This window comes from Coregonus clupeaformis, chromosome 17 (assembly GCF_020615455.1).
Source record: "Coregonus clupeaformis isolate EN_2021a chromosome 17, ASM2061545v1, whole genome shotgun sequence".
Lineage (NCBI taxonomy): Eukaryota > Metazoa > Chordata > Actinopteri > Salmoniformes > Salmonidae > Coregonus > Coregonus clupeaformis.
Window position 1 is genome coordinate 71650882 of NC_059208.1, and position 22980 is coordinate 71673861.

The following is a 22980-nucleotide window of genomic DNA, read 5'->3' on the forward strand; positions in this document are numbered from 1 at the left end:
ATCACTATTTGTAAAAAATAAATCGTTAAAATGTTGCCTTTGAAGAGGAAAAATGCTGGTTGATATTCTATGATTGCACCACCGCAGATCGATGTGGATCTCAGGTCCCTAGTGGGTGAAATTGTGGCTGCGAGTGAAATATCATTACATTTATAGTTTAGTCATTTAGCAGATGCTCTTATCCAGAGCGACTTACAGGAGCAATTAGGGTTTAGTTCCTTACTAAATGGCACATAGACAGATTTTCCACTTAGTCAGCTTGGGGATTCAAACCAGCGACCTTACAGTTATTAGACCAACGTTCTTAACCGCTGAACTGGACTGCTTTGCCATAATTCTTAACCTGGGGTGTATTTAATGAGGTGAAATGTTCACACTGTTGCTCATAGGAATGTGATATGTAGAGATGACATGACTCACCTATCCTGAACAAACCCTAGATTTAGTGGGATGAAAGGGCTGTGGGGTGAAGTTTCCCCTAGGTACAGACTAGGATAAATGTCCTTTACCCAATCCTTATCCGCCTGATAAATGATCAGCGTCTAGGGACAACTTCACCCTACTCCGGATGAAAGGGCTGTGGGGTGAAAAATGATAATATATCGAACAGAAATGCCAGCCGATAGAGATGAGTCTAAAGGCCTGCTTTAAATATCCCATAGGATTGAGCAGCCCTGAGATTGTCGGGAAGGGAGTTCCAAAGGCGTGGTTTTGTAGTGGGAGAGTAGGTCTGACAGGTAGGCGGGTCCAATGCCATTCAGGGATTTTGTAGGCGGTATAGGGATTCTGTTAAAATGGACCATAGCAGAAATGAAAGGACCCAACAGCTGCATAAAAGCAATGTGTCATAGGGGAGGGGAGAGAAGCGGAGGGGAGAGAAGGAGAGGGAAGGGGGTACTGAGTAGGACTTGATAACTCTAGCAGTTGTGAGAGCCATTGGAAGAAGAGGACACCTAGTGGTGGTATGGTAGTGCTTTGTAGTGTTTCTTAGAGAGAAAGGATGCCAACCCACTGGGCACAGAGGTCAGTTCAATGTCTCTTTTTGATTTACATTTGGTTGAGTTGTCAACCAATGTGAATTCAACGTGAAATCAACAAAACATGTCACCATGTCATTGGATTTAGGTTAAAATTTGGGTGAAAAAATGACAAATTCCCTTACGTTGATGAACGTTGATGAACGTTGATGAGTTTTTGCAAATCCAATCACTTTTCCCACGTTGATTCAACGTCATCACATAGATTATTTTTTGTAATGACGTGGAAACAATGTTGGTTCAAGCAGTTTTTGCAGAGTGGGTAATTTTCATGTTATTCTTCTAGCAGATGGAAAGGTTTATAGTGAATTTGACACTATATAGCGGGCAGGGAGTACATATCGACTTGCAAGAAACATCAGTACACACACCAAGGAATTTGAGAAACCCAGTCAGTATTTGGCATAAGAACACAGTACAAATAACAACATTTTAACCACATAATTGGAATTCTTGTTTGGAGGGCTCATGTTACCTGTTCCATTAGAGTTGTTCTAGGCCCAGAGGAATCTTATTAGCCCTTCTTTCCTTGCAGGACAACAACACAAAGGCCATTTGTAGAGGTCCATAACAACCCATATCTCCTCCTCCATTTCCTCGAGGGCTGATATCTCCTCTTACATCCAGTAAATGTTAAGACCACTAATGCATAATTGCTAATTAACCTTTTGCTGAATCCTAGGACTTCTTTTGATGAACAAAATGTATCTCCCCTTGAATCATTCCATCAAAACAGAACATTTATTTTGTATTTAGAATATGGATAGAATATATATATTTTTTTGGGGGGGGGTGGATCAGCTTAATATTGCAGATAGATTGTATCTTCTATCAATGTAATTGTCTGCATCACTTCCAATCCCCCATGTTTTTTATATATATACTCCCCTTTATTACTTTTCAACCCCGCCATCCTTTCCCTACTTGGAGTTAATTAGTGAACAACAATGCCCAGGCCTCTACTTCCGGTCTATACTTACTATCTACACCTTATGGACACAGTTAATTTTACAATAATTCTATTATATATTTTTTATTTTTTTTTGCTCCTGAACTTCTTCTACTCTCAACCTCTCCGATCATTTTCATGATGTCCATCCGGTTTGCTTCTATATGCCATATCTTTCTAACTGTGCTCTTTCCCAAAAGCTCCCAACATACAACCTATATACTTATTATGGACACAGTATGCTTACATTATTAGCTATCTTTGTTATTATGTGTTGTTATTTGTTATGGATGGAATATCTTTATTAAAGAAGACATAAGAAATCTATACAGTGCAGTTGAGCAGAAATATTATCAATTATTGCCTTAAAGTGATGCTTTCGCATCATTTCAGCCAGTAGTTTTGAATGTAGTGATCATGTGCCAAAACGGGTCCCTGAAGATTGTGCACAATTGTGTTCTACCTCATCTATGTCGTATGATATGTTACGTCCTGCATTTTCAATTTTTTATGTTTATGATATGTTAAGAATTCAAATTCGTACAATATGCTACGAATTTGTAAGTGCTTACGATCCCGGACTACATCTTTAAAATGATTGAATAATTTTTTACAAAACAAAGACTGAGAACTTGAGAATTTTAATGTTCAGATATCTGGTCAAATATAGACATGAGCTGTGTTGTTAACTAGCTAATGAAATTGGCTGAGTTGAATACTCTTTGGCAGTAATGGCTTGGCAGTCCTAGGCGCAGGTTATCATTTTTCGTCATGGATCTTGTTCTGGAGGCAGCTCTGCAGAGTCATCACTAGCTGGTACATCCACAAAGTCATAAAATCTGATTTTAAACCTAACCCTAACCTTAACCCTAACCTTAACCACACTGCTAACACCTAACCCTAACCTTAAAAGAAGACCAAAAAGCTCATTTTAGTTTTCATGAATATTTTCAGGATAGACAATTTTGACTTTGCTGCTGGCCTATGTAGCGGAAATAGCTCAGTTCTGCCTCCAGGACAAGACTCATAACAATAAACATCAACCTGCGTCCTAGGCTGCGTCACAAATGGCACTCTATTCCCTTTATAGTGCACTACTTTTGACCAGGGCCCATAGGGAATTAAATAGGGAAAAGGCACAAGGGTGCCGTATGGGACGCATCCCTAGACAGGGGAGGGTTAGAGGGGGATGGATACACAACATATCAGACGAGGAGGAAATGGCTGAGGCAATCTATAGACAACTACTAATGTTTACAGGAAGAGGAGAGCCCTTTGGTTGCAGGTTCTGCTGATGATCATAAGCACTTAGCCCTGTCTGCTAAGTGGCGAAGTGGGTAAAAGACAGCCGTAGTCACTGTGGAGGCCTCTGGTTAGGGAAATAAAGTACATACTATAGTACCAGTCAAAAATATGGACACACATTTTACATTTTAGTCATTTAGCAGACACTCTTATCCAGAGCGATTTACAGTTAGTGAGTGCATACATTTTCATACTTCCCCCCGTGGCACACCTACTCATTCATGGGTTTTTATTTATTTGTACTATTTTCTACATTGTAGAACAATAGTGAAGACATCAAAACTATGAAATAACACATATGGAATCATGTAGTAACCAAAAAAGTGTTAAACAAATCAAAATATATTTTATATTTCAGATTCTTCAAATAGCCACCCTTTGCCTTGATGACAGCTTTGCGCACTCTTGGCATTCTCTCAACCATCTTCACCTGGAATGCTTTTCCAACAGTGTTGCATGAGTTCTCACATATGCTTAGCACTTGTTGGCTGCTTTTCCTTCACTCTGCCATCCGACTCATCCCAAACCATCTCAGGTCAGGTGATTGTGGAGGCCAGGTCATCTGATGCAGCACTCCATCACTCTTCTTCTTGGTCAAATAGGCCTTACACAGCCTCGAGGTGTGTTGGGCCATTGTCCTGGTGAAAAACAAATGATAGTCCCACTAAGCCCAAACCAGATGGGATGGCATATCGCTGCAGAATGCTGTGGTAGCCATGCTGGTTAAGTGTGCCTTGAATTCTAAATAAATCACAGACACTGTCACCAGCAAAGCACCCACACACCATAACACCTCCTCCTCCATGCTTTACAGTGGGAACTACACATGCGGAGATCATCCGTTCACCCACACTGTGTCTCACAAAGACACAGCGGTTAGAACCAAAAATCTCAAATTTGGACTCCAGGCGAAAGGACACATTTCCACCGGTCCAATGTCCATTGCTCGTGTTTCTTGGCCCAAGCAGGTCTCTTCTTCTTATTGGTGTCCTTTAGTAGTGGTTTCTTTGCAGCAATTCCCCTCTGAACAGTTGATGTTGAGATGCGTCTGTGACTTGAACTCTGTGAAGCATTTAATTGGGCTGCAATTTCTGAGGCTGGTAACTCTAATGAACTTATCTTCTGCAGCAGAGGTAACTCTGGGTCTTCCATTCCTGTGGTGGTCCTCATGAGAGCCAGTTTCATCATAGCGGTTGATGGTTTTTGCGACTGCACTTGAAGAAACCTTCAAAGTTCTTGAAATGTTCCATATTGACTGACTTTCATGTCTTAAAGTAATGATGGACTGTCGTTTCTCTTTGCTTATTTGAGCTGTTCTTGCTATAATATGGACTTGGTCTTTTACCAAATAGGGCTATCTTCTGTATACCCCCCCTACCTTGTCACAACACAACTGATTGGCTCAAATGCATTAAGAAGGAAAGAAATTCCACAAATTAGCTTTTAAGAAGGCACACCTGGTAATTGAAATGCATTCCAGGTGACTACCTCATGAAGCTGGTTGAGAGATTGCCTAGAGTGTGCAAAGCTGTCATCAAGGCAAAGGGTGGCTATTTGAAGAATATAAAATATGAAATATATTTTGATAAAAAAAAAAAAATTCCATATGTGTTATTTCATAGCTTTGATGTCTTCACTATTATTCTACAATGTAAAAAAGTGTTTAAAAAAAACAAAACACTTGAATGAGTAGGTGTGTCCAAACGTTTGACTGGTAGTGTAAATGTACACTGCTGCTTCCATCAACTGTGATGATGATGATGATAATAATGATGCCCTCTGTCTCTCTTTCTTTCTTTTTATTCTTTCTTATTCTTTATTCAAGGGTATGAGGCCTATTTTCGTAAGCATCGGATGGGAGTATTATTAGTTTATGTATGATATACAGTTGAAGTCGGAAGTTTACATACACCTTAGCCAAATACATTTAAACTCAGTTTTTCACAATTCCTGACATTTAATCCTAGTAAAATTGGATTACTGCAACTCACTGTTGGCTGGGCTCCCTGCCTGTGCCATTAAACCCCTACAACTCATCCAGAACGCTGCAGCCCGTCTGGTGTTCAACCTTCCCAAGTTCTCTCACGTCACCCCGCTCCTCCACACACTCCACTGGCTTCAAGTTGAAGCTCGCATCTGCTACAAGACCATGGTGCTTGCCTACGGCGCTGTGAGGGGAACGGCACCTCCTTACCTTCAGGCTCTGATCAGTCCCTACACCCAAACGAGGGCATTGCGTTCTTCCACTTCTGGCCTGCTAGTCCCCCTACCTCTGCGGAAGCACAGTTCCCGCTCAGCCCAGTCAAAACTGTTCGCTGCTCTGGCATCCCAATGGTGGAACAAGCTCCCTCACGACGCCAGGACAGCGGAGTCACTGACCACCTTCCGGAGACACTTGAAACCCCACCTCTTTAAGGAATACCTGGGATAGTATAAAAGTAATCATTCTACCCCCCCTACCCCACCCCCCAAAAAATGTTTTATTATATATATATATATATATATATATATATATATATATATATAATAACGATAAAACATTTACAAAATTAAAAAACTATAAAAAAAACAATATATATATATATCAAACAAATGAACATTAAAAATATACTCTACAAATAAAAACATTGAAAAATATAAAAAAATAAATTGTAAAGTGGTTGTCCCACTGGCTATCATAAGGTGAATGCACCAATTTGTAAGTCGCTCTGGATAAGAGCGTCTGCTAAATGACGTAAATGTAATGTAAAAATTCCCTGTCTTAGGTCAGTTAGGATCACCACTTTATTTTAAGAATGTGAAATGTCAGAATAATAGTAGAGAGAATGATTTATTTCAGCTTCTATTTCTTTCATCACATTCCCAGTGGGTCAGAAGTTTACATACACTCAATTAGTATTTGGTAGCATTGCCTTTAAATTGTTTAACTTGAGTCAAACATTTCTTGCCTTAAGGACTTTGTTGTCCTTAAGCCATTTTGCCACAACTTTGGAAGTATGCTTGGGGTCATTGTCCATTTGGAAGACCCATTTGCGACCAAGCTTTAACTTCCTGAGTGATGTCTTCAGATGTTGCTTCAATATACCCACATCATTTTCCTTCCTCATGATGCCAGCGATTTTGTGAAGTGCACCAGTCTCTCCTTCAGCAAAGCACCCCCACAGCATGATGCTGCCACCCCCGTGCTTCACGGTTGGGAAGGTGTTCTTCGGCTTGCAAGCAACCCACTTTTTCCTTCAAACATAACAATGGTCATTATGGCCAAACAGTTCTATTTTTGTTTCATCAGACCAGAGGACATTTCTCAAAAGTAAGATTTTTGTCCCCATGTGCAGTTGCAAACCGTAGTCTGGCTTTTTTATGGCGGTTTTGGAGCAGTGGCTTCTTCCTTGCTGAGCGGCCTTTCATGTTATGTCGATATAGGAGTCATTTTACTGTGGATATAGATACTTTTGTACCTGCTTCCTCCAGCATCTTTAAAAGGTCCTTTGTTGCTGTTCTGGGATTGATTTACACTTTTCACACCAAAGTACGTTCATCTCTAGGAGACAGAACGCGTCTCCTTCCTGAGCTGTATGACGTCTGCGTGGTCTCATGGTGTTTATACTTGCGTACTATTGTTTGTACAGATGAACGTGGTACCTTCAGGCGTTTGGAAATTGCTCCCAAGGATGAACCAGACTTGTGGAGGTCAACATTTTTTTCCCGAGGCCTTGGCTGATTTCTTTTGATTTTCCCATGATGTCAAGCAAAGGGTTTGAAGGTAGGCCTTGAAATACATCCACAGGTACACCTCCAATTGACTCAAATGATGTCAATTAGCCTATCAGAAGCTTCTAAAGCCATGACATAATTTTCTGGAATTGTCAAAGCTGTTTAAAGGCACAGTCAATTTAGTGTATGTAAACTTCTGACCCACTGGAAATGTGATACAGTGAATTATAAGTGAAATAATCTGTCTGTAAACAATTGTTGGAAAAATTACATGTGTCATGCACAAAGTAGATATCCTAACTGATTTGCCAAAACTATATTTTGTTAACAAGAAATTTGTGGAGTGGTTGAAAACTAGTTTTAATGATCCCAACCTAAGTGTATGTAAACTTCCGACTTCAACTTGTTGGATGACATGAAAATAGAACACTTTGGCCATGTACTGCAGTGGTGGGTTTGGCATCGAAAAGAGGAATCATATCCAGTAGATCAGCTTTAATATTACAGATTGTGGCTTCCATCAATGTAATTGTCTGTATCCTTTCCCACATAAAAACAAATTAAATAAATCCCCTAACCCTACCACCCCTTCTCTAATTGGAAATAAACTAATGGACAACAACACTTAGGCTTCTACTTCCAGCTTCTACTATATACATTTTACAGACAGTATATTTTACAATAGTTATCTTTTGTTAGTTTTTTGTCCCATCCTTCAGCTACCCTCAACCCAACCTATTTATCTCTGAAGACCATCCAGTTTTGATTGCTATTTGCCATATATTTTTCAACTGTGCTGTGATGTTTCACAAAAGTTATGAACCTTTCTATTCTCATAGTTTCCATAGATTGTAAATTAAAGATTAACATTTCCACTAAGAGTATTATTATATTATTGATCGATTGACTATGACTTTTCAGATCACCCAGCAGTGCTATTTACATTGTTAACTCCAGGTAAATGTTGTAATTCTTCAGCCATTCCAGAACCTACGACCAAAGACAAGCCACATATGGACAGTACCAAAACAAATGAGCTAATGATTTTGTCTCTTCACAGCAAAATCTGCAAAGCTGGGATGGTTGTATCCCCCATATATATAATATTCTATTGGTTGCTAGAATATTGTATACATTTTTTTACTGAAAAACTCTTACGTTTTGAATCTGGCGTCGTTTTGTGTATCAGCTCATAAATCATGTGCCATGGAATCGGTACATCGAAAATCTGTTTCCAACTATTTTGCAATCATTTAAGGACCGAAAAATTTACAGGTGTGCCATATACAGTGCATTTGGAAAGTATTCAGACCCCTTCCCTTTTTCCACATTTTGTTACGTTACAGCCTTATTCTAAAATGGATTAAATTCTTATTTTTCCTCATCAATCTACACACAATACCCCATTTTTTGATTTTTTTGCAAATGTATATAAAAAAAGAAGGAAATATCACATGTACATAAGTATTCAGACCCTTTACTCAGTACTTTGTTGAAGCACCTTTTGGCAGTGATTACAGCCTTGAGTCTTCGTGGGTATGATGCTACAAGCTTGGCACACCTGTATTTGGGGAGTTTCTCCCATTCTTCTCTGCAGATCCTCTCAAGCTCTATCAGTTTGGATGGGGAGCGTCGCTGCACAGCTATTTTCTGGTCTCTCCAAAGATGTTACATCAGATTCAAGTCTGGGCTCTGACTGGGCCACTCAATGACATTCAGAGACTTGTCCCAAAGCCACGACTGCGTTGTCTTGGCTGTGTGCTTAGGGTCCTTATCCTGATGGAAGGTGAGCGCTCTGGAGAAGATTTTCATCAAGGGTCTTTCTGTACTTTGCTCCGTTCATCTTTTCCTCGATCCTGACTAGTCTCCCAGTCCCTGCCACTGAAAAACATCCCCACAGCATGATGCTGCCACCACCATGCTTCAACGTAGGGATGGTATTGGCCAGGTGATGAGCGGTGCCTGGTTTCATCCAGACGTGACGCTTGGCATTCAGGCCAAAGAGTTCAATCTTGGTTTCATCAGACCAGAGAATCTTGTTTCTCATGGTCTGAGAGTTCTTTAGGTGCCTTTTGGCAAACTCCAAGCGGGCTGTCATGTGCCTTTTACTGAGGAGTGGCTTCCGTCTGGCCACTCTACCATAAAGGCCTGATTGGTAGAGTGCTGCAGAGATGGTTGTCCTTCTGGAAGGAACTCTAGAGCTCTGTCAGAGTGACCATCAGGTTTTTGGTCACCTCCCTGACCGAGGCCTTTCTCCCCCGATTGCTCAGTTTGGCCAGGCGGCCAGCTCTAGGAAGAGTCTTGGTGGTTCCAAACTTCTTCCATTTAAGAATGATGGAGGCCACTGTGTTTTTGAGGACCTTCAACGCTGCAGAAATGTTTTGGTACCCTTTCCCTGATCTATGCCTCGATACAATCCTGTCTCGGAGCTCTACGGGCAATTCCTTTCGACCTCATGGCTTGGTTTTTGCACTGACATGCACAGTGTGAGCTTATATAGACAGGTGTGTGCCTTTCCAAATAATGTTCAATCAATTGAATCTACCACAGGTGGACCCCAATCAAGTTGTAGAAACATCTCAAGGATGATCAATGGAAACAGGATGCACCTGAGCTCAATTTCGAGTCTCATAGCAAAAGGTCTGAATACTTATGTAAATAAGGTATTTCTGTTTATTTGTAATACATTTGCTAATATTTCTAAAAACCTGTTTTCACTTTGTCATTATGGGGTATTGTGTGTAGATTGATGAGGAAATGTTTTTATTTAATCCATTTTAGAATAAGGCTGTAACGTAACAAAATGTGGAAAAAGGGAAGGGGTCTGAATACTCTCCGAATGCACTGTTCATACACCACAGTGTTAGTAAAACACATTTTGCACGTAAGACACAGTCTCAGGTTGTAGTTCAGTTGTTCGCTACATAAACGACTCTGTCTAGCCATAGTGCTGACTTACAGGCTTTGAGTGAACAGAACAAACACACACACACACACCCATGCACAACGCACGACCACACATACACACACACACACAAATGCTTTTGCTGAGCTCATCAAGCCTGGCTTCACTCATGCATTTAAGGGCATTGAGCTGATTTCAATCAAGGGAAGCACACTCTCAACAATCGAGGACTGCAAATCTAGGAGAGGTAAAATACCTGGGGAGGAGGAAGGTTTTTGGGGAGTCTGGTATACCAATAACCTGCTTTGTCAAACAGCAGTTCCTCTCCTTATCATCATTAATGATGACTAACATAATACCATCCGGTAGCAATACATTTATTTTCGATAAAGTGCTCAGGACTTTCAGATTAGCTATATTTAAAAATGGAAATATAATATTTTTAATCTAATGCTGCCATCAACTTTATATGCATCACAGAAGACTGAAATATAACAAATCTGTTTGACATAGAAACACTGAATTTTTGTCGTACATTTTAAACATCTTTATTAATTATGAAATGATGAAAAATATTAATAACATTTCACCCATGAGGGCAAAGAGGGTGCTTTTGGTCATTGACTGCAGGAAAGGGCTACCCTGAACGATTGTGGTATATTTGAAGAAAACAATCTGGTAGATGTGAGTCTCTGGTTTTACCAGAAGATGGCACTGTGTGTCTTAGTTTTGTCCTTAGGCAGCAGCAAAACATTGTTGGCTAATTCACTTTGAGTGGGGAAAGACAACTTTGTAACATTGTTGTCTCCATTTCGCTATAATGTAATTTCTATTATGAAAAAATGTGTCATTGTCATACAATTTCTCACTTTTCACAAATCTGTAATTGTGTTTAAATCCTTGACATATTTGGAAAATGTGATTAAACCAAGAGATAGACATTGTGTCCTATTGCTCTGTTTGTTTACCTATGAACCATGTTTAGGCAGCCAACCGAGAGTATGGCGTGATAAATCAGGCTGAAATCTTACTCAAAATATCCCCATAGTTCTGCCTTATGTAGTTTATAGATCGGCAGGTAAGGGTGCTCTCGAGCGGCTAGATGTTCTTTACCATTCGGCCATCAGATTTGCCACCAATGCTCCTTATAGGACACATCACTGCACTCTATACTTCTCTGTAAACTGGTCATCTCTGTATACCCATCGCAAGACTCACTACCTGGGGCGGCAGGTAGCTTAGTGGGTAAGAGCGTTGTGTTAGTAACCGGAAGGTCGCTGGTTCTAATCCCCGAGCCGACTAGGTGAAAAATCTGTTGATTTGCCCTTAAGCAAGGCACTTAACCCTAATTGCTCCTGTAAGTCGCTCTGGATAAGAGTGTCTGCTAAATGACTAAAATGTAATGTAATGCTTATTTATAAATCCCTCTTAGGCCTCACTCCCCCCTATCTGAGATACTTACTGCAGCCCTCATCCTCCACATACAACACCCGTTCTGCTAGTCACATTTGGTTAAAGGTCCCCCTGGATCGCTCCTCTTTTCAGTTTGCTGCAGCTAGCGACAGGAACGAGCTGCAAAAAACACTAAAACTGGACAGTTTTATCTCCTCTTATTTCAAAGACTCAATCATGGACACTCTTACTGACAGTTGTGGTTGCTTCACGTGATATATTGTTGTCTCTACCTTCTTTCCCTTTGTGCTGTTGTCTGTGCCCAATAATGTTTGTACCATGTTTTGTGCTACTACCATGTTGTGTTGCTACCATGTTGTTGTCATGTTGTGTTGCTACAATGCTGTGTTGTCATGTGTTGCTGTCATGCTATGTTGTTGTCTTAGGTCTCTCTTTATGTAGTGTTGTGGTGTCTCTCTTGTCGTGATGTGTGTTTGGTCCTATATATTTATTTGTTATTTTATTTTTAATCCCAGCCCCCGTCCCCGCAGGAGGCCTTTTGCCTTTTGGTAGGCAAATAAGAATTTCTTCTTAACTGACTTGCCTAGTTAAATAAAGATTAAATTACAAATATATATATTTTTTTAAATAGATACAATGGTTGCGTTCCAGGTCATCCTTTCTGCAGTCGTGCTGCACAGATGATCAGATCTCACAATCACATTAATAGGATACAGCAATCTTCTGAAGTGCACAGCATGACTGCATAAAGACAACTTGGAACGCCATCTACAGTATGTAATTCCACTGCTGGGTGAAGTTTACCTCAGGTACAGAACTAGAATCAGCTTCCCCTGCCCCAACCCTAACCACAAACCATTATAGAGGAGAAAATGCTAAACTGACCCAAGATCAGCATCTAGGGGCAACTTCACCCTACACCTAATACAGCCCTGCTGTCCTAACTGAATGTGGCATGTATTTGAACATGTCTCTCTCTGTCTCTGTGATTGCAGGGCTTCATCAGAAGCCACTGATGAGGAAGTGTAATCAGTGAAAAGGTCAAAGGTGAAAGGTCAGGATGACGACAGTAGCCGCGGAGTATGACCACATAGAGATCACTCAACAGTACAGCAGCAGCGACACGGTCAACAACCGCTGGGATGACGAGTGGGACAACGAGAACAGCTCGGCCCGCCTGTTCGAGCGCTCGCGCATCAAGGCCCTGGCAGGTGAGTGAGGCGGAGAGGAGAGAGAGTGCCTAGAAGGATAACCCCTGTTGTTGGCATTGCATTCACTTTAACCTCATAGAATAGCAATGGTCATATGATGATGTACACATGGACTTCGGTTTAGATACTATTCAAAATACTGAAGCTGTGCCTGCCTAATGCAATGAAACCAATAAATAAAAATTTAACAAGTGCAAACCCCATCCACTTGGCACTCCAGGCAGGCAAAGCAAATGCTCAAAGTAGATGTTTGCAGACTGATACAGGAAGATATGGAAGGAACCTCTTTGAAACTGCCCAGCAACCACATCATTAATTTATATATAGATCAATTGAGAAATTCAACTGAGAAAATGTGAAATTATCATTTGGTGCACATTTGTAAGCAATTATTGTTGGCGGGTTGACATGACATTTGGTAATAGTAGAATGGTTGACTTTCTATCATTGAGTGGTTTTAAGTTAGAGATAATGTACAAAATCCCCATGGCAAAGTCACCTAGGCTTACTGGAATAGAGAGAGTTTCAATAGGTACAGTGGGGAGAACAAGTATTTGATACACTGCCGATTTTGCAGGTTTTCCTACTTACAAAGCATGTAGAGGTCTGTAATTTTTTATCATAGGTACACTTCAACTGTGAGAGACGGAATCTAAAACAAAAATCCAGAAAATCACATTGTATGATTTTTAAGTAATTAATTTGCATTTTATTGCATGACATAAGTATTTGATACATCAGAAAAGCAGAACTTAATATTTGGTACAGAAACCTTTGTTTGCAATTACAGAGGTCATACGTTTCCTGTAGGTCTTGACCAGGTTTGCACACACTGCAGCAGGGATTTTGGCCCACTCCTCCATACAGACCTTCTCCAGATCCTTCAGGTTTCGGGGCTGTCGCTGGGCAATATGGACTTTCAGCTCCCTCCAAAGATGTTCTATTGGGTTCAGGTCTGGAGACTGGCTAGGCCACTCCAGGACCTTGAGATGCTTCTTACGGAGCACTCCTTAGTTGCCCTGGCTGTGTGTTTCGGGTCGTTGTCATGCTGGATGACCCAGCCACGACCCATATTCAATGCTCTTACTGAGGGAAGGAGGTTGTTGGCCAAGATCTCGCGATACATGGCCCCATCCATCCTCCCCTCAATACGGTGCAGTCGTCCTGTCCCCTTTGCAGAAAAGCATCCCCAAAGAATGATGTTTCCACATCCATGCTTCACGGTTGGGATGGTGTTCTTGGGGTTGTACTCATCCTTCTTCTTCCTCCAAACACGGCGAGTGGAGTTTAGACCAAAAAGCTCTATTTTTGTCTCATCAGACCACATGACCTTCTCCCATTCCTCCTCTGGATCATCCAGATGGTCATTGGCAAACTTCAGACAGGCCTGGACATGCGCTGGCTTGAGCAGGGGGACCTTGCGTGCGGTGCAGGATTTTAATCCATGACGGCGTAGTGTGTTACTAATGGTTTTCTTTGAGACTGTGGTCCCAGCTCTCTTCAGGTCATTGACCAGGTCCTGCTGTGTAGTTCTGGGCTGATCCCTCACCTTCCTCATAATCATTGATGCCCCACGAGGTGAGATCTTGCATGGAGCCCCAGACCGAGGGTGATTGACCGTCATCTTGAACTTCTTCCATTTTCTAGTAATTGCGCCAACAGTTGTTGCCTTCTCACCAAGCTGCTTGTAACGATCCCGGCAGTCTGAGTCGGGTCCTGTCTGTGGACTAGTTTTTCTGCTCGTGATCTCCAGTTTCCCGAGGGTTCTGGAACGCTCCGGGGAGCTCTCTTGATTTCCGCACCTGCATCCCATCAGCAATCTGCACACCTGGTCCTGATCATCACCCTTCTTAGGCTCTGGCCTAACATCCATTCCCTGCCGGATCGTTAGCCATGAACAGTAGGTTTACCAGAGTATCAGTCTTAGAGCTTCTAGCGTTAGTTTTGTTGTTTTGCACCTTGTTGGGTTGTTGTTTACTTACCTCCGTTTTGTTCCATCTGCAGTCACTCGTCCGGAACCTTCATCCAACCCCTGCCTGGTGGTCGGCGGCTGCCGAGCCAGGATTGGATCAACCACTGCACCCCCAACAACTAATCAACGCCGCCCGCTCTGTTCCCTGGATTATTCAGCATCACACTTGACTTTGTAAATAAACACTCACCTTCGTTTCAACTTACCTTGTCCTGGTCTGCTTCTGGGTTCTGGCTTTGTAACTCGTGACAGAACGATCCGGCCAGTAATGAACCCAGCGGACCTGGACTCTGTTCGCCATGCCATTACCCATCAGGAGAAGATGTTGGGCCATCATAGCACGGAGCTACAGGAGATCGCGTTGGCAGTTCGGAACCTTTCTACCGGTCTGACGGAGGTCCAGAACCAGCGCGAGTTTCGGTGGAGGATCCACTACCGGTTTCACCCATCTCGCCTGCCGCGTCTGGAGCGGTGTCCTTCCGTGAGCCCAAGGTTCCGACGCCGGATAAATATGAGGGGGAGCTGGGAAGATGCCGTTCTTTCCTTATGCAGTGTGGGTTAGTGTTCGATCTACAGCCCTACTCTTATGCCACAGACAAGGCTAGGATAGCCTTTGTGATTGAGTTGCTGCGTGGTCGAGCGCTGGAGTGGGCTTCAGCCGTTTGGGAACGACAAGACCCCTGCATGGCTTCATACCCGGGGGTTCACGGCCGAGCTGAGGAAGCTTTTCGATCATTCCGTCCGAGGGAGGGACGCAGCTAGGCGCCTGTTTTCGCTTCACCAAGGAACTCGCAGCGTGGCCGACTTCGTGATCGAGTTCAAGACGTTGGCTGTGGAGAGTGGGTGGAATGAGGAGTCTCTGCAAGCGGCCTTTTACCAGGGTCTGTCGGAGCAGCTCAAGGATGAGTTGATCTCCTATCCGGAGCCTAGTGACCTGGACAGCTTGGTAGCCTTGTCTATTCGGGTGGATAATCGAGTCCGAGAGCGAAGGAGGGAGAAGCAATGGGGTCCGTCCAATCGATCAGCTTCTCAGGTTCCAGTCGGGTCGGGGATTGGACCAGAATACGTCGATCATCGTCCACCACACAGGATTAGTGGAGAGGTCCTGTCTCCCGATTCGGAACCAATGCAAGTAGGGCGGCACGGGTTAACCAAGGAGGAACGCCAACTCCGACGTAGGACTAACTGTTGCCTCTACTGTGGTGGTTCGGGACATTACCTCGCCACCTGTTCCCGGCGGTCGTCAAACTGCGCGGCTCGCTAAAGTTGGGAGGACTTTTAGCGAGCCAGTTTCGACCTCTCAATACCTCTGTCAGACCCCGTTTCCCGGCTACCCTTGTGAACAGGAATCAGAGCTTAGCGATTAACGCTTTTATCGATTCAGGTGCCGATGGAAGCTTTCTTGATGCCGAGTTGGTGGAACAGCTGGGGCTTTCCAAGGAGCAATTGCCGGAAGCCATTGAAGCGACCACTCTGAACGGCAGTAGGCTGGCACGTATCACGATGAGGACTGAACCGGTTAAGATGCTGTTGTCGGGGAATCATTCGGGAGATGATTTCATTCTTCATTCTGCCGTCTTCCCATGTTCCTCTGGTCCTTGGATACCCCTGGCTGAAGGAACACAATCCCACGTTCGATTGGGTGACGGGCAAGGTAACGAGTTGGAGCCTTGATTGTCATGCTAACTGTCTCAAGACTGCCTGCCCCCATTCGGTTCCCAGTCAGGTGATTGAGGCTAAACCCCCAGATTTGTCCCTGGTTCCCGAGACATATCACGATTTGGGGGAAGTGTTCAGTAAGCAGAAGGCTCTGTCACTCCCTCCCCACCGACCATATGATTGTGCCATCAACCTGTTCCCTGGAGCTGTCTACCCCAAGGGAAGGTTATACAGTATCTCCCGCCCTGAACGTGAGGCTTTGGAGACCTACATCAAGGAGTCCCTAGCTGCTGGTCTCGTTCGTCCTCGTCATCACCCCTGGGGGCAGGATTCTTCTTTGTGGGTAAGAAGGATGGCTCTCTTCGACCGTGTATTGATTATCGGGGGTTGAATGACATCACGGTCAAGAACAAGTATCCCCTGCCCTTGATGAGTTCTGCCTTCGACTCCTTACAGGGTGCTACGGTGTTCACCAAGCTAGACCTACGCAATGCGTATCACATGGTCCGGATCAGAGAGGGAGACGAGTGGTTGACGGGTTTCAATACACCGATGGGTCACTTCGAGTATCAGGTGATGCCGTTTGGACTGACCAATGCTCCAGCGGTATTCCAGAGTATGGTGAACGACGTCCTGAGAGATATGATCGGTCTCTTTGTGTTTGTTTATCTGGATGACATTCTGATCTTCTCGAAGGAACCTTCCGACCACGTCCAGCATGTCCGGCAGGTTCTGCAGCGATTGTTGGAGAATCGCCTGTTCGTGAAGGCCGAGAAGTGCGAGTTTCACGCCCACACGACATCCTTTCTCGGGTACATCATCTCCAGGGGAGAGATTAGGATGGACCAGGAGAAGGTTAGAGCGGTTCTGGAATGGGCCCAGCCCGGTACGAGATTGCAGCTCCAGAGATTTTTGGGGTTTGCGAATTTCTACCGCAGATTCATCCGGGATTACAGCCGTGTGGCCGCTCCGTTAACTGCCTTGACTTCCAGTATCAGGAGCTTCAAGTGGAATCCGGAGGCGGATCGAGCGTTTCTGGATTTGAAGAGGCGATTCACCAACGCACCGATTCTCTCTCAACCGGACACGGCCCGTCAGTTCGTCGTTGAAGTGGACGCGTCTGATGTGGGAGTTGGCGCCATCCTGTCGCAGCGATGCTCCACGGACAGTAAACTCCATCCCTGCGCCTACTACTCTCGTCGCCTTTCGCCTGCGGAGAGGAATTACGATGTGGGTAACCGGGAGCTTCTCGCGGTGAAACTTGCCTTGGAGGAGTGGCGTCACTGGTTGGAGGGGGCGGAGCAACCGTTTATTGTCTGGACTGACCACAAGAATCTTGCTTACGTGCAATCGGCTAGACGTCTCAACTCCCGTCAGGCCAGGTGGTCGTTGTTTTTCGGACGATTCAATTTTTTCCCTGACGTTCCGACCTGGATCTAAGAACGGCAAGGCGGACGCCTTGTCTCGGATGTTCTCCAAGACGGAGGAGAGTGGGTCCAAGACCGAGACAATTCTCCCCCGGAACTGCGTCGTGGGAGCTGTTAGGTGGAAGATTGAGGAGGAGGTGATGGCGGCCCTTCGGACGCAGCCCGGTCCCGGTAACGGTCCACCCGGTCGGTTGTTTGTGCCTGAGTCGGTTCGTCCTGCGGTCCTCAAATGGTCCCACGCCAGCAAGATGGCTTGTCACCCTGGCGTGGCTCGGACGATGGCGCTTCTTCGCAGACGTTTTGGTGGCCTGCCATGGCCGAGGATACTCGGGGTTATGTTGCTGCCTGTCCAGTGTGTGCGCAGAATAAGAGTACCAATCGGCCCAGCTCTGGATTACTTCACCCCCTTCCTATTCCCCGGCGACCATGGTCGCATCTGGCCCCTGGACTTTGTCACTGGGTTGCCCGCTTCTGAGGGGAACACGGTCGTTCTGACTATCGTGGACAGATTCAGCAAGTTCGCCCACTTTGTGCCAATTGCCAAGCTTCCCTCTGCCTCGGAGACGTCCGAGATCCTGGTTAGGGAGGTTTTCAGGGTCCACGGTTTGCCCAGTGATATCGTTTCCGACCGTGGCCCTCAGTTTACCTCTGCTGTCTGGAAGTCCTTCTGTTTGGCCATTGGAGCTACAGTCAGTCTCACATCTGGTTTTCACCCCCAATCTAATGGTCAGGCGGAGAGAGCCAACCAGAAGATGGAATCCACGCTACGCTGCCTGGCCTCTTCCAACCCCACCTCCTGGGTCTCTCAGTTGCCTTGGGTTGAGTATGCCCACAATACTCTCCCTACATCTGCCACTGGGATGTCTCCCTTCCAGTGCCTGTATGGCTACCAACCTCCCTTGTTCCCTTCTCAGGAGAAGGAGCTCTCAGTGCCTTCTGTTCAGGCCCATATTCGTCGTTGCCACCGGACCTGGCATCGGGCCAGAAAGGCACTCCTTAGAGTTTCGGACCGGTATCAGCTCCAGGCGAATCGTCGCCGGATCCCCGCTCCCACCTATACCATCGGAGATAGGGTCTGGTTGGCCACACGGGATCTTCCTTTACGGACTGAGTCTAGGAAGTTGTTACCGAGTTCATTGGTCCGTTTGTGGTGGAGAAGGTGATCAATCCGGTGGCAGTTCGACTCAAACTCCCGAGGACGCTCAGAGTCCATCCCACCTTTCATGTCTCCTGCCTCAAGCCTGTTTTCCTCAGTCCTCTGTTGCCTCCTCCGCCTCCTCCTCCTCCTCCTCGGATGATCGGAGGTGGTCCTGCCTACACGGTGCGACGCATCATGGATTCCAGACGGCGGGGCCGGGGTTTCCAGTATCTCGTGGACTGGGAGGGGTATGGTCCTGAAGAGAGGAGTTGGATTCCGCGGCGACAGATCCTAGATGCTGACCTCATCCGTGACTTCTACCGCCTCCATCCTGGCGCTCCGGGAGTCCGCCCGGTGGCGTTCGTCGGAGGGGGTACTGTAACGATCCCGGCAGTCTGAGTCGGGTCCTGTCTGTGGACTAGTTTTTCTGCTCGTGATCTCCAGTTTCCCGAGGGTTCTGGAACGCTCCGGGGAGCTCTCTTGATTTCCGCACCTGCATCCCATCAGCAATCTGCACACCTGGTCCTGATCATCACCCTTCTTAGGCTCTGGCCTAACATCCATTCCCTGCCGGATCGTTAGCCATGAACAGTAGGTTTACCAGAGTATCAGTCTTAGAGCTTCTAGCGTTAGTTTTGTTGTTTTGCACCTTGTTGGGTTGTTGTTTACTTACCTCCGTTTTGTTCCATCTGCAGTCACTCGTCCGGAACCTTCATCCAACCCCTGCCTGGTGGTCGGCGGCTGCCGAGCCAGGATTGGATCAACCACTGCACCCCCAACAACTAATCAACGCCGCCCGCTCTGTTCCCTGGATTATTCAGCATCACACTTGACTTTGTAAATAAACACTCACCTTCGTTTCAACTTACCTTGTCCTGGTCTGCTTCTGGGTTCTGGCTTTGTAACTCGTGACACTGCTTGCCTATTGTCCTGTAGCCCATCCCAGCCTTGTGCAGGTCTACATTTTTATCCCTGATGTCCTTACACAGCTCTCTGGTCTTGGCCATTGTGGAGAGGTTGGAGTCTGTTTGATTGAGTGTGTGGACAGGTGTCACGATCGTCTAAGGAGGGAGAGAACCAAGGCGCAGCGTTGAAAGCAAACATATTTATTTCATCAAGATCACACGATCAAAACAACGAAACGTGACGTCCTTGGTTACAAAAACAAACCAACACGGAACAAGAAACCACAACACAAAGTGAAAAGACCGATAGTTAAATATGGCTCCCAATCAGAGACAACCAGCTGTCACTCGTTGCCTCTGATTGGGAGTCACTCAGCCCAACATAGAAAATCAAACATAGAATACACACCCTGGCTCAACATAACATTGTCCCCAGAGCCAGGGCGTGACAGTACCCCCCCCTAAAGGCGCGGACTCCGACCGCGCCAACTAAATCCCACAGGGGAGGGACCGGGTGGGCACTCCGCCTTGGCGGCGGATCCGGCTCGGCCTGATCCCCACTCCCTCTCCAACCCCCAAAGTACCCCTGGTCCGGTCTGGCCCCGCTGGCCGGAGCCGGACTGACGATACGCACCCCTGGCTTGGTGCGTGGAGCAGGAATGGACCGGACTGGGCTGGCGACGCGCACCACAGACTTGGTGCGGAGAGCAGGAACGAGCCGGACAGGGCTGACGAAACGCACCACAGACTTGGTGCGGAGAGCAGGCACGGGCCGTGCCGGCCTGATGACGCACACCACTGGCTTGGTGCGGGGAGCTTGGATGGGCCGGACTGGGCTGGCGACGCACCCCGTAGGCTTGGTGCGGAGAGCAGGAACGGGCCGGACAGGGCTGACGAAACGCACCACAGACTTGGTGCGGAGAGCAGGCACGGGCCGTGCCGGACTGATGACGCACACCACTGGCTTGGTGCGGGAGCTTGGATGGGCCGGACTGGGCTGGCGACGCACCCCGTAGGCTTGGTGCGGAGAGCAGGAACGGGCCGGACAGGGCTGACGAAACGCACCACAGACTTGGTGCGGAGAGCAGGCACGGGCCGTGCCGGACTGATGACGCACACCACTGGCTTGGTGCGGGGAGCTTGGATGGGCCGGACTGGGCTGGCGACGCACCCCGTAGGCTTGGTGCGTGGAGCAGGGACAGGACGGGCTGGGCTGGCGACGCGCACCGTACACTTGGTGCGAGGTGCTGGAACAGGCCGGACCGTACTGGGGACACACACCACTGGCTCTACCTCGGGATCTGGAACGGGCCGGACCGGACTGGTAACACACCCCAGTACCTCTCGCCGTGCCTCTACATCCTCCATCCCCTCTTCGACCAGTGGCCCCCGTAACCTGGCGGCCTCCTCTGGCAACCCGCTGGGCCGCTCTATCGCGGCCTCCTGCTGGTCCGACGTCGTGAGCCCCCCCCTAAAAATTTTCTGGGGGTCTCTCCTCCCCGTGGGCCAGGCCTCCATCGTTCTCGCCAGACTCTCACCCCACTGCTCCAAAGTCCAACCTCTCTCCTCCTCTCTTGGCTTGGCCCAGTCGAGACTCCTACTCAACTGCTCCCAAGTCCATCCTCTCTCTTCTTCACGCTGCTTGGTCCTGTTATGGTGGTTTCTTCTGTCACGATCGTCTAAGGAGGGAGAGAACCAAGGCGCAGCGTTGAAAGCAAACATATTTATTTCATCAAGATCACACGATCAAAACAACGAAACGTGACGTCCTTGGTTACAAAAACAAACCAACACGGAACAAGAAACCACAACACAAAGTGAAAAGACCGATAGTTAAATATGGCTCCCAATCAGAGACAACCAGCTGTCACTCGTTGCCTCTGATTGGGAGTCACTCAGCCCAACATAGAAAATCAAACATAGAATACACACCCTGGCTCAACATAACATTGTCCCCAGAGCCAGGGCGTGACAACAGGTGTCTTTTATACAGGTAACGAGTTCAAACAGGTGCAGTTAATACAGGTAATGAGTGGAGAACAGGAGGGCTTCTTAAAGAAAAACTAACAGGTCTATGAGAGCCGGAATTCTTACTGGTTGGTAGGTGATCAAATACTTATGTCATGCAATAAAATGCAAATTAATTACTTAAAAATCATACAATGTGATTTTCTGGATTTTTGTTTTAGATTCCGTCTCACAGTTGAAGTGTACCTATGATAAAAATTACAGACCTCTACATGCTTTGTAAGTAGGAAAACCTGCAAAATCGGCAGTGTATCAAATACTTGTTCTCCCCACTGTAAATGCCTGCACAGAACCAGCAGCCAACACTGCAATTGAGCAAAGTGTTTTGACAAGAGAAAAAAAAAAGGATCAAAAATAGAAATGAGAAAGTGTTCCATGGTTTCTGTTCTTTCTGGCTGGAGACCACAAGCTGTTTTGAAAACTCTAAAAAAAAGCCCACGGCATTCCGATGAGCATCCTGCTTCTCACATGACTGTGTTTTCTTGCATTCTTGCTCAGCGGAGCATACACCTCTCCCCCACCTCCACTTGCTGCAGTCAAGAGTGTCTTCAATGGCTACATGAACACCTACCTACTAAAGGCCCTTCAAATCCAACCTAGTAGGCTGCACATATAGTAAGGAATTAAATGTATAGAAGCCATGCAAGTAGCCTAAGGGATGTTTTCTATTGGGGACTTGAGTAGGCCTAAATATGGTAGGCTGCTAGCGTTGTGATGACTGGTCTAATGTATGAATGAAGACAGAGAGTTGATATGTCGCATGTGCACATTTTGTATTTTTGCATCTCGGCTAATTTACCATTCTCTTTCTCGGCATATCCTCTCTTCAGTTGTCATACGTTTGAGGGATTATTGGGGAGGGTAGACTATGGCCATCTTTTTTTAACGCTGATCGCGTCGGAGAACGCGTCGCACGCAGCGAATTTATGGCAACTTTGTGTAAGTAAATAGGCCTACGGTAGGCTACAACAGCACACACACACACACATACACACACACACACTGAGCGTTGATGATTGATCATCCAGATAGCAGAGCAGAGAAGGCCGCAGAGAAAACAGATTTAGACATTGCATATCGCTTAACAGTTCCATTTCACGTCATGCTGTTCATATAAATAATTTATTATAATTTAACGGTTCCTCAAAATTATTTATCCCGGGAAACGGGAATGAGTTTGGGCGGGAAATCTCAGGAAATCTCGGTAGCCCGGTTCCCTGCTTTTAAACCCTAAGTAAGCCTTGGACAATTAAGCCTTGTCCGAGCCAGAAGAGTCCATAGGGCAGGATCCTATATCTCCTGTTTCTGTAGCATGAG

The 22980-nt window shown here is 45.9% G+C and overlaps 1 protein-coding gene across 2 annotated transcripts in view; it reads left to right on the forward strand.

Annotated features, from left to right (window-relative positions):
* Window positions 1-22980, forward strand: part of LOC121572333 (spectrin beta chain, non-erythrocytic 1-like) — a 136691-nt gene that overhangs the window by 20190 nt on the left and 93521 nt on the right. For both annotated transcript variants that reach the window (XM_045226504.1, XM_045226502.1), the window contains exon 2: window positions 12319-12534. In XM_045226504.1, the coding sequence (XP_045082439.1) occupies window positions 12384-12534 (151 nt within the window). In that variant the 5' untranslated portion in view covers window positions 12319-12383. The remainder of the gene's footprint in view (window positions 1-12318; window positions 12535-22980) is intronic.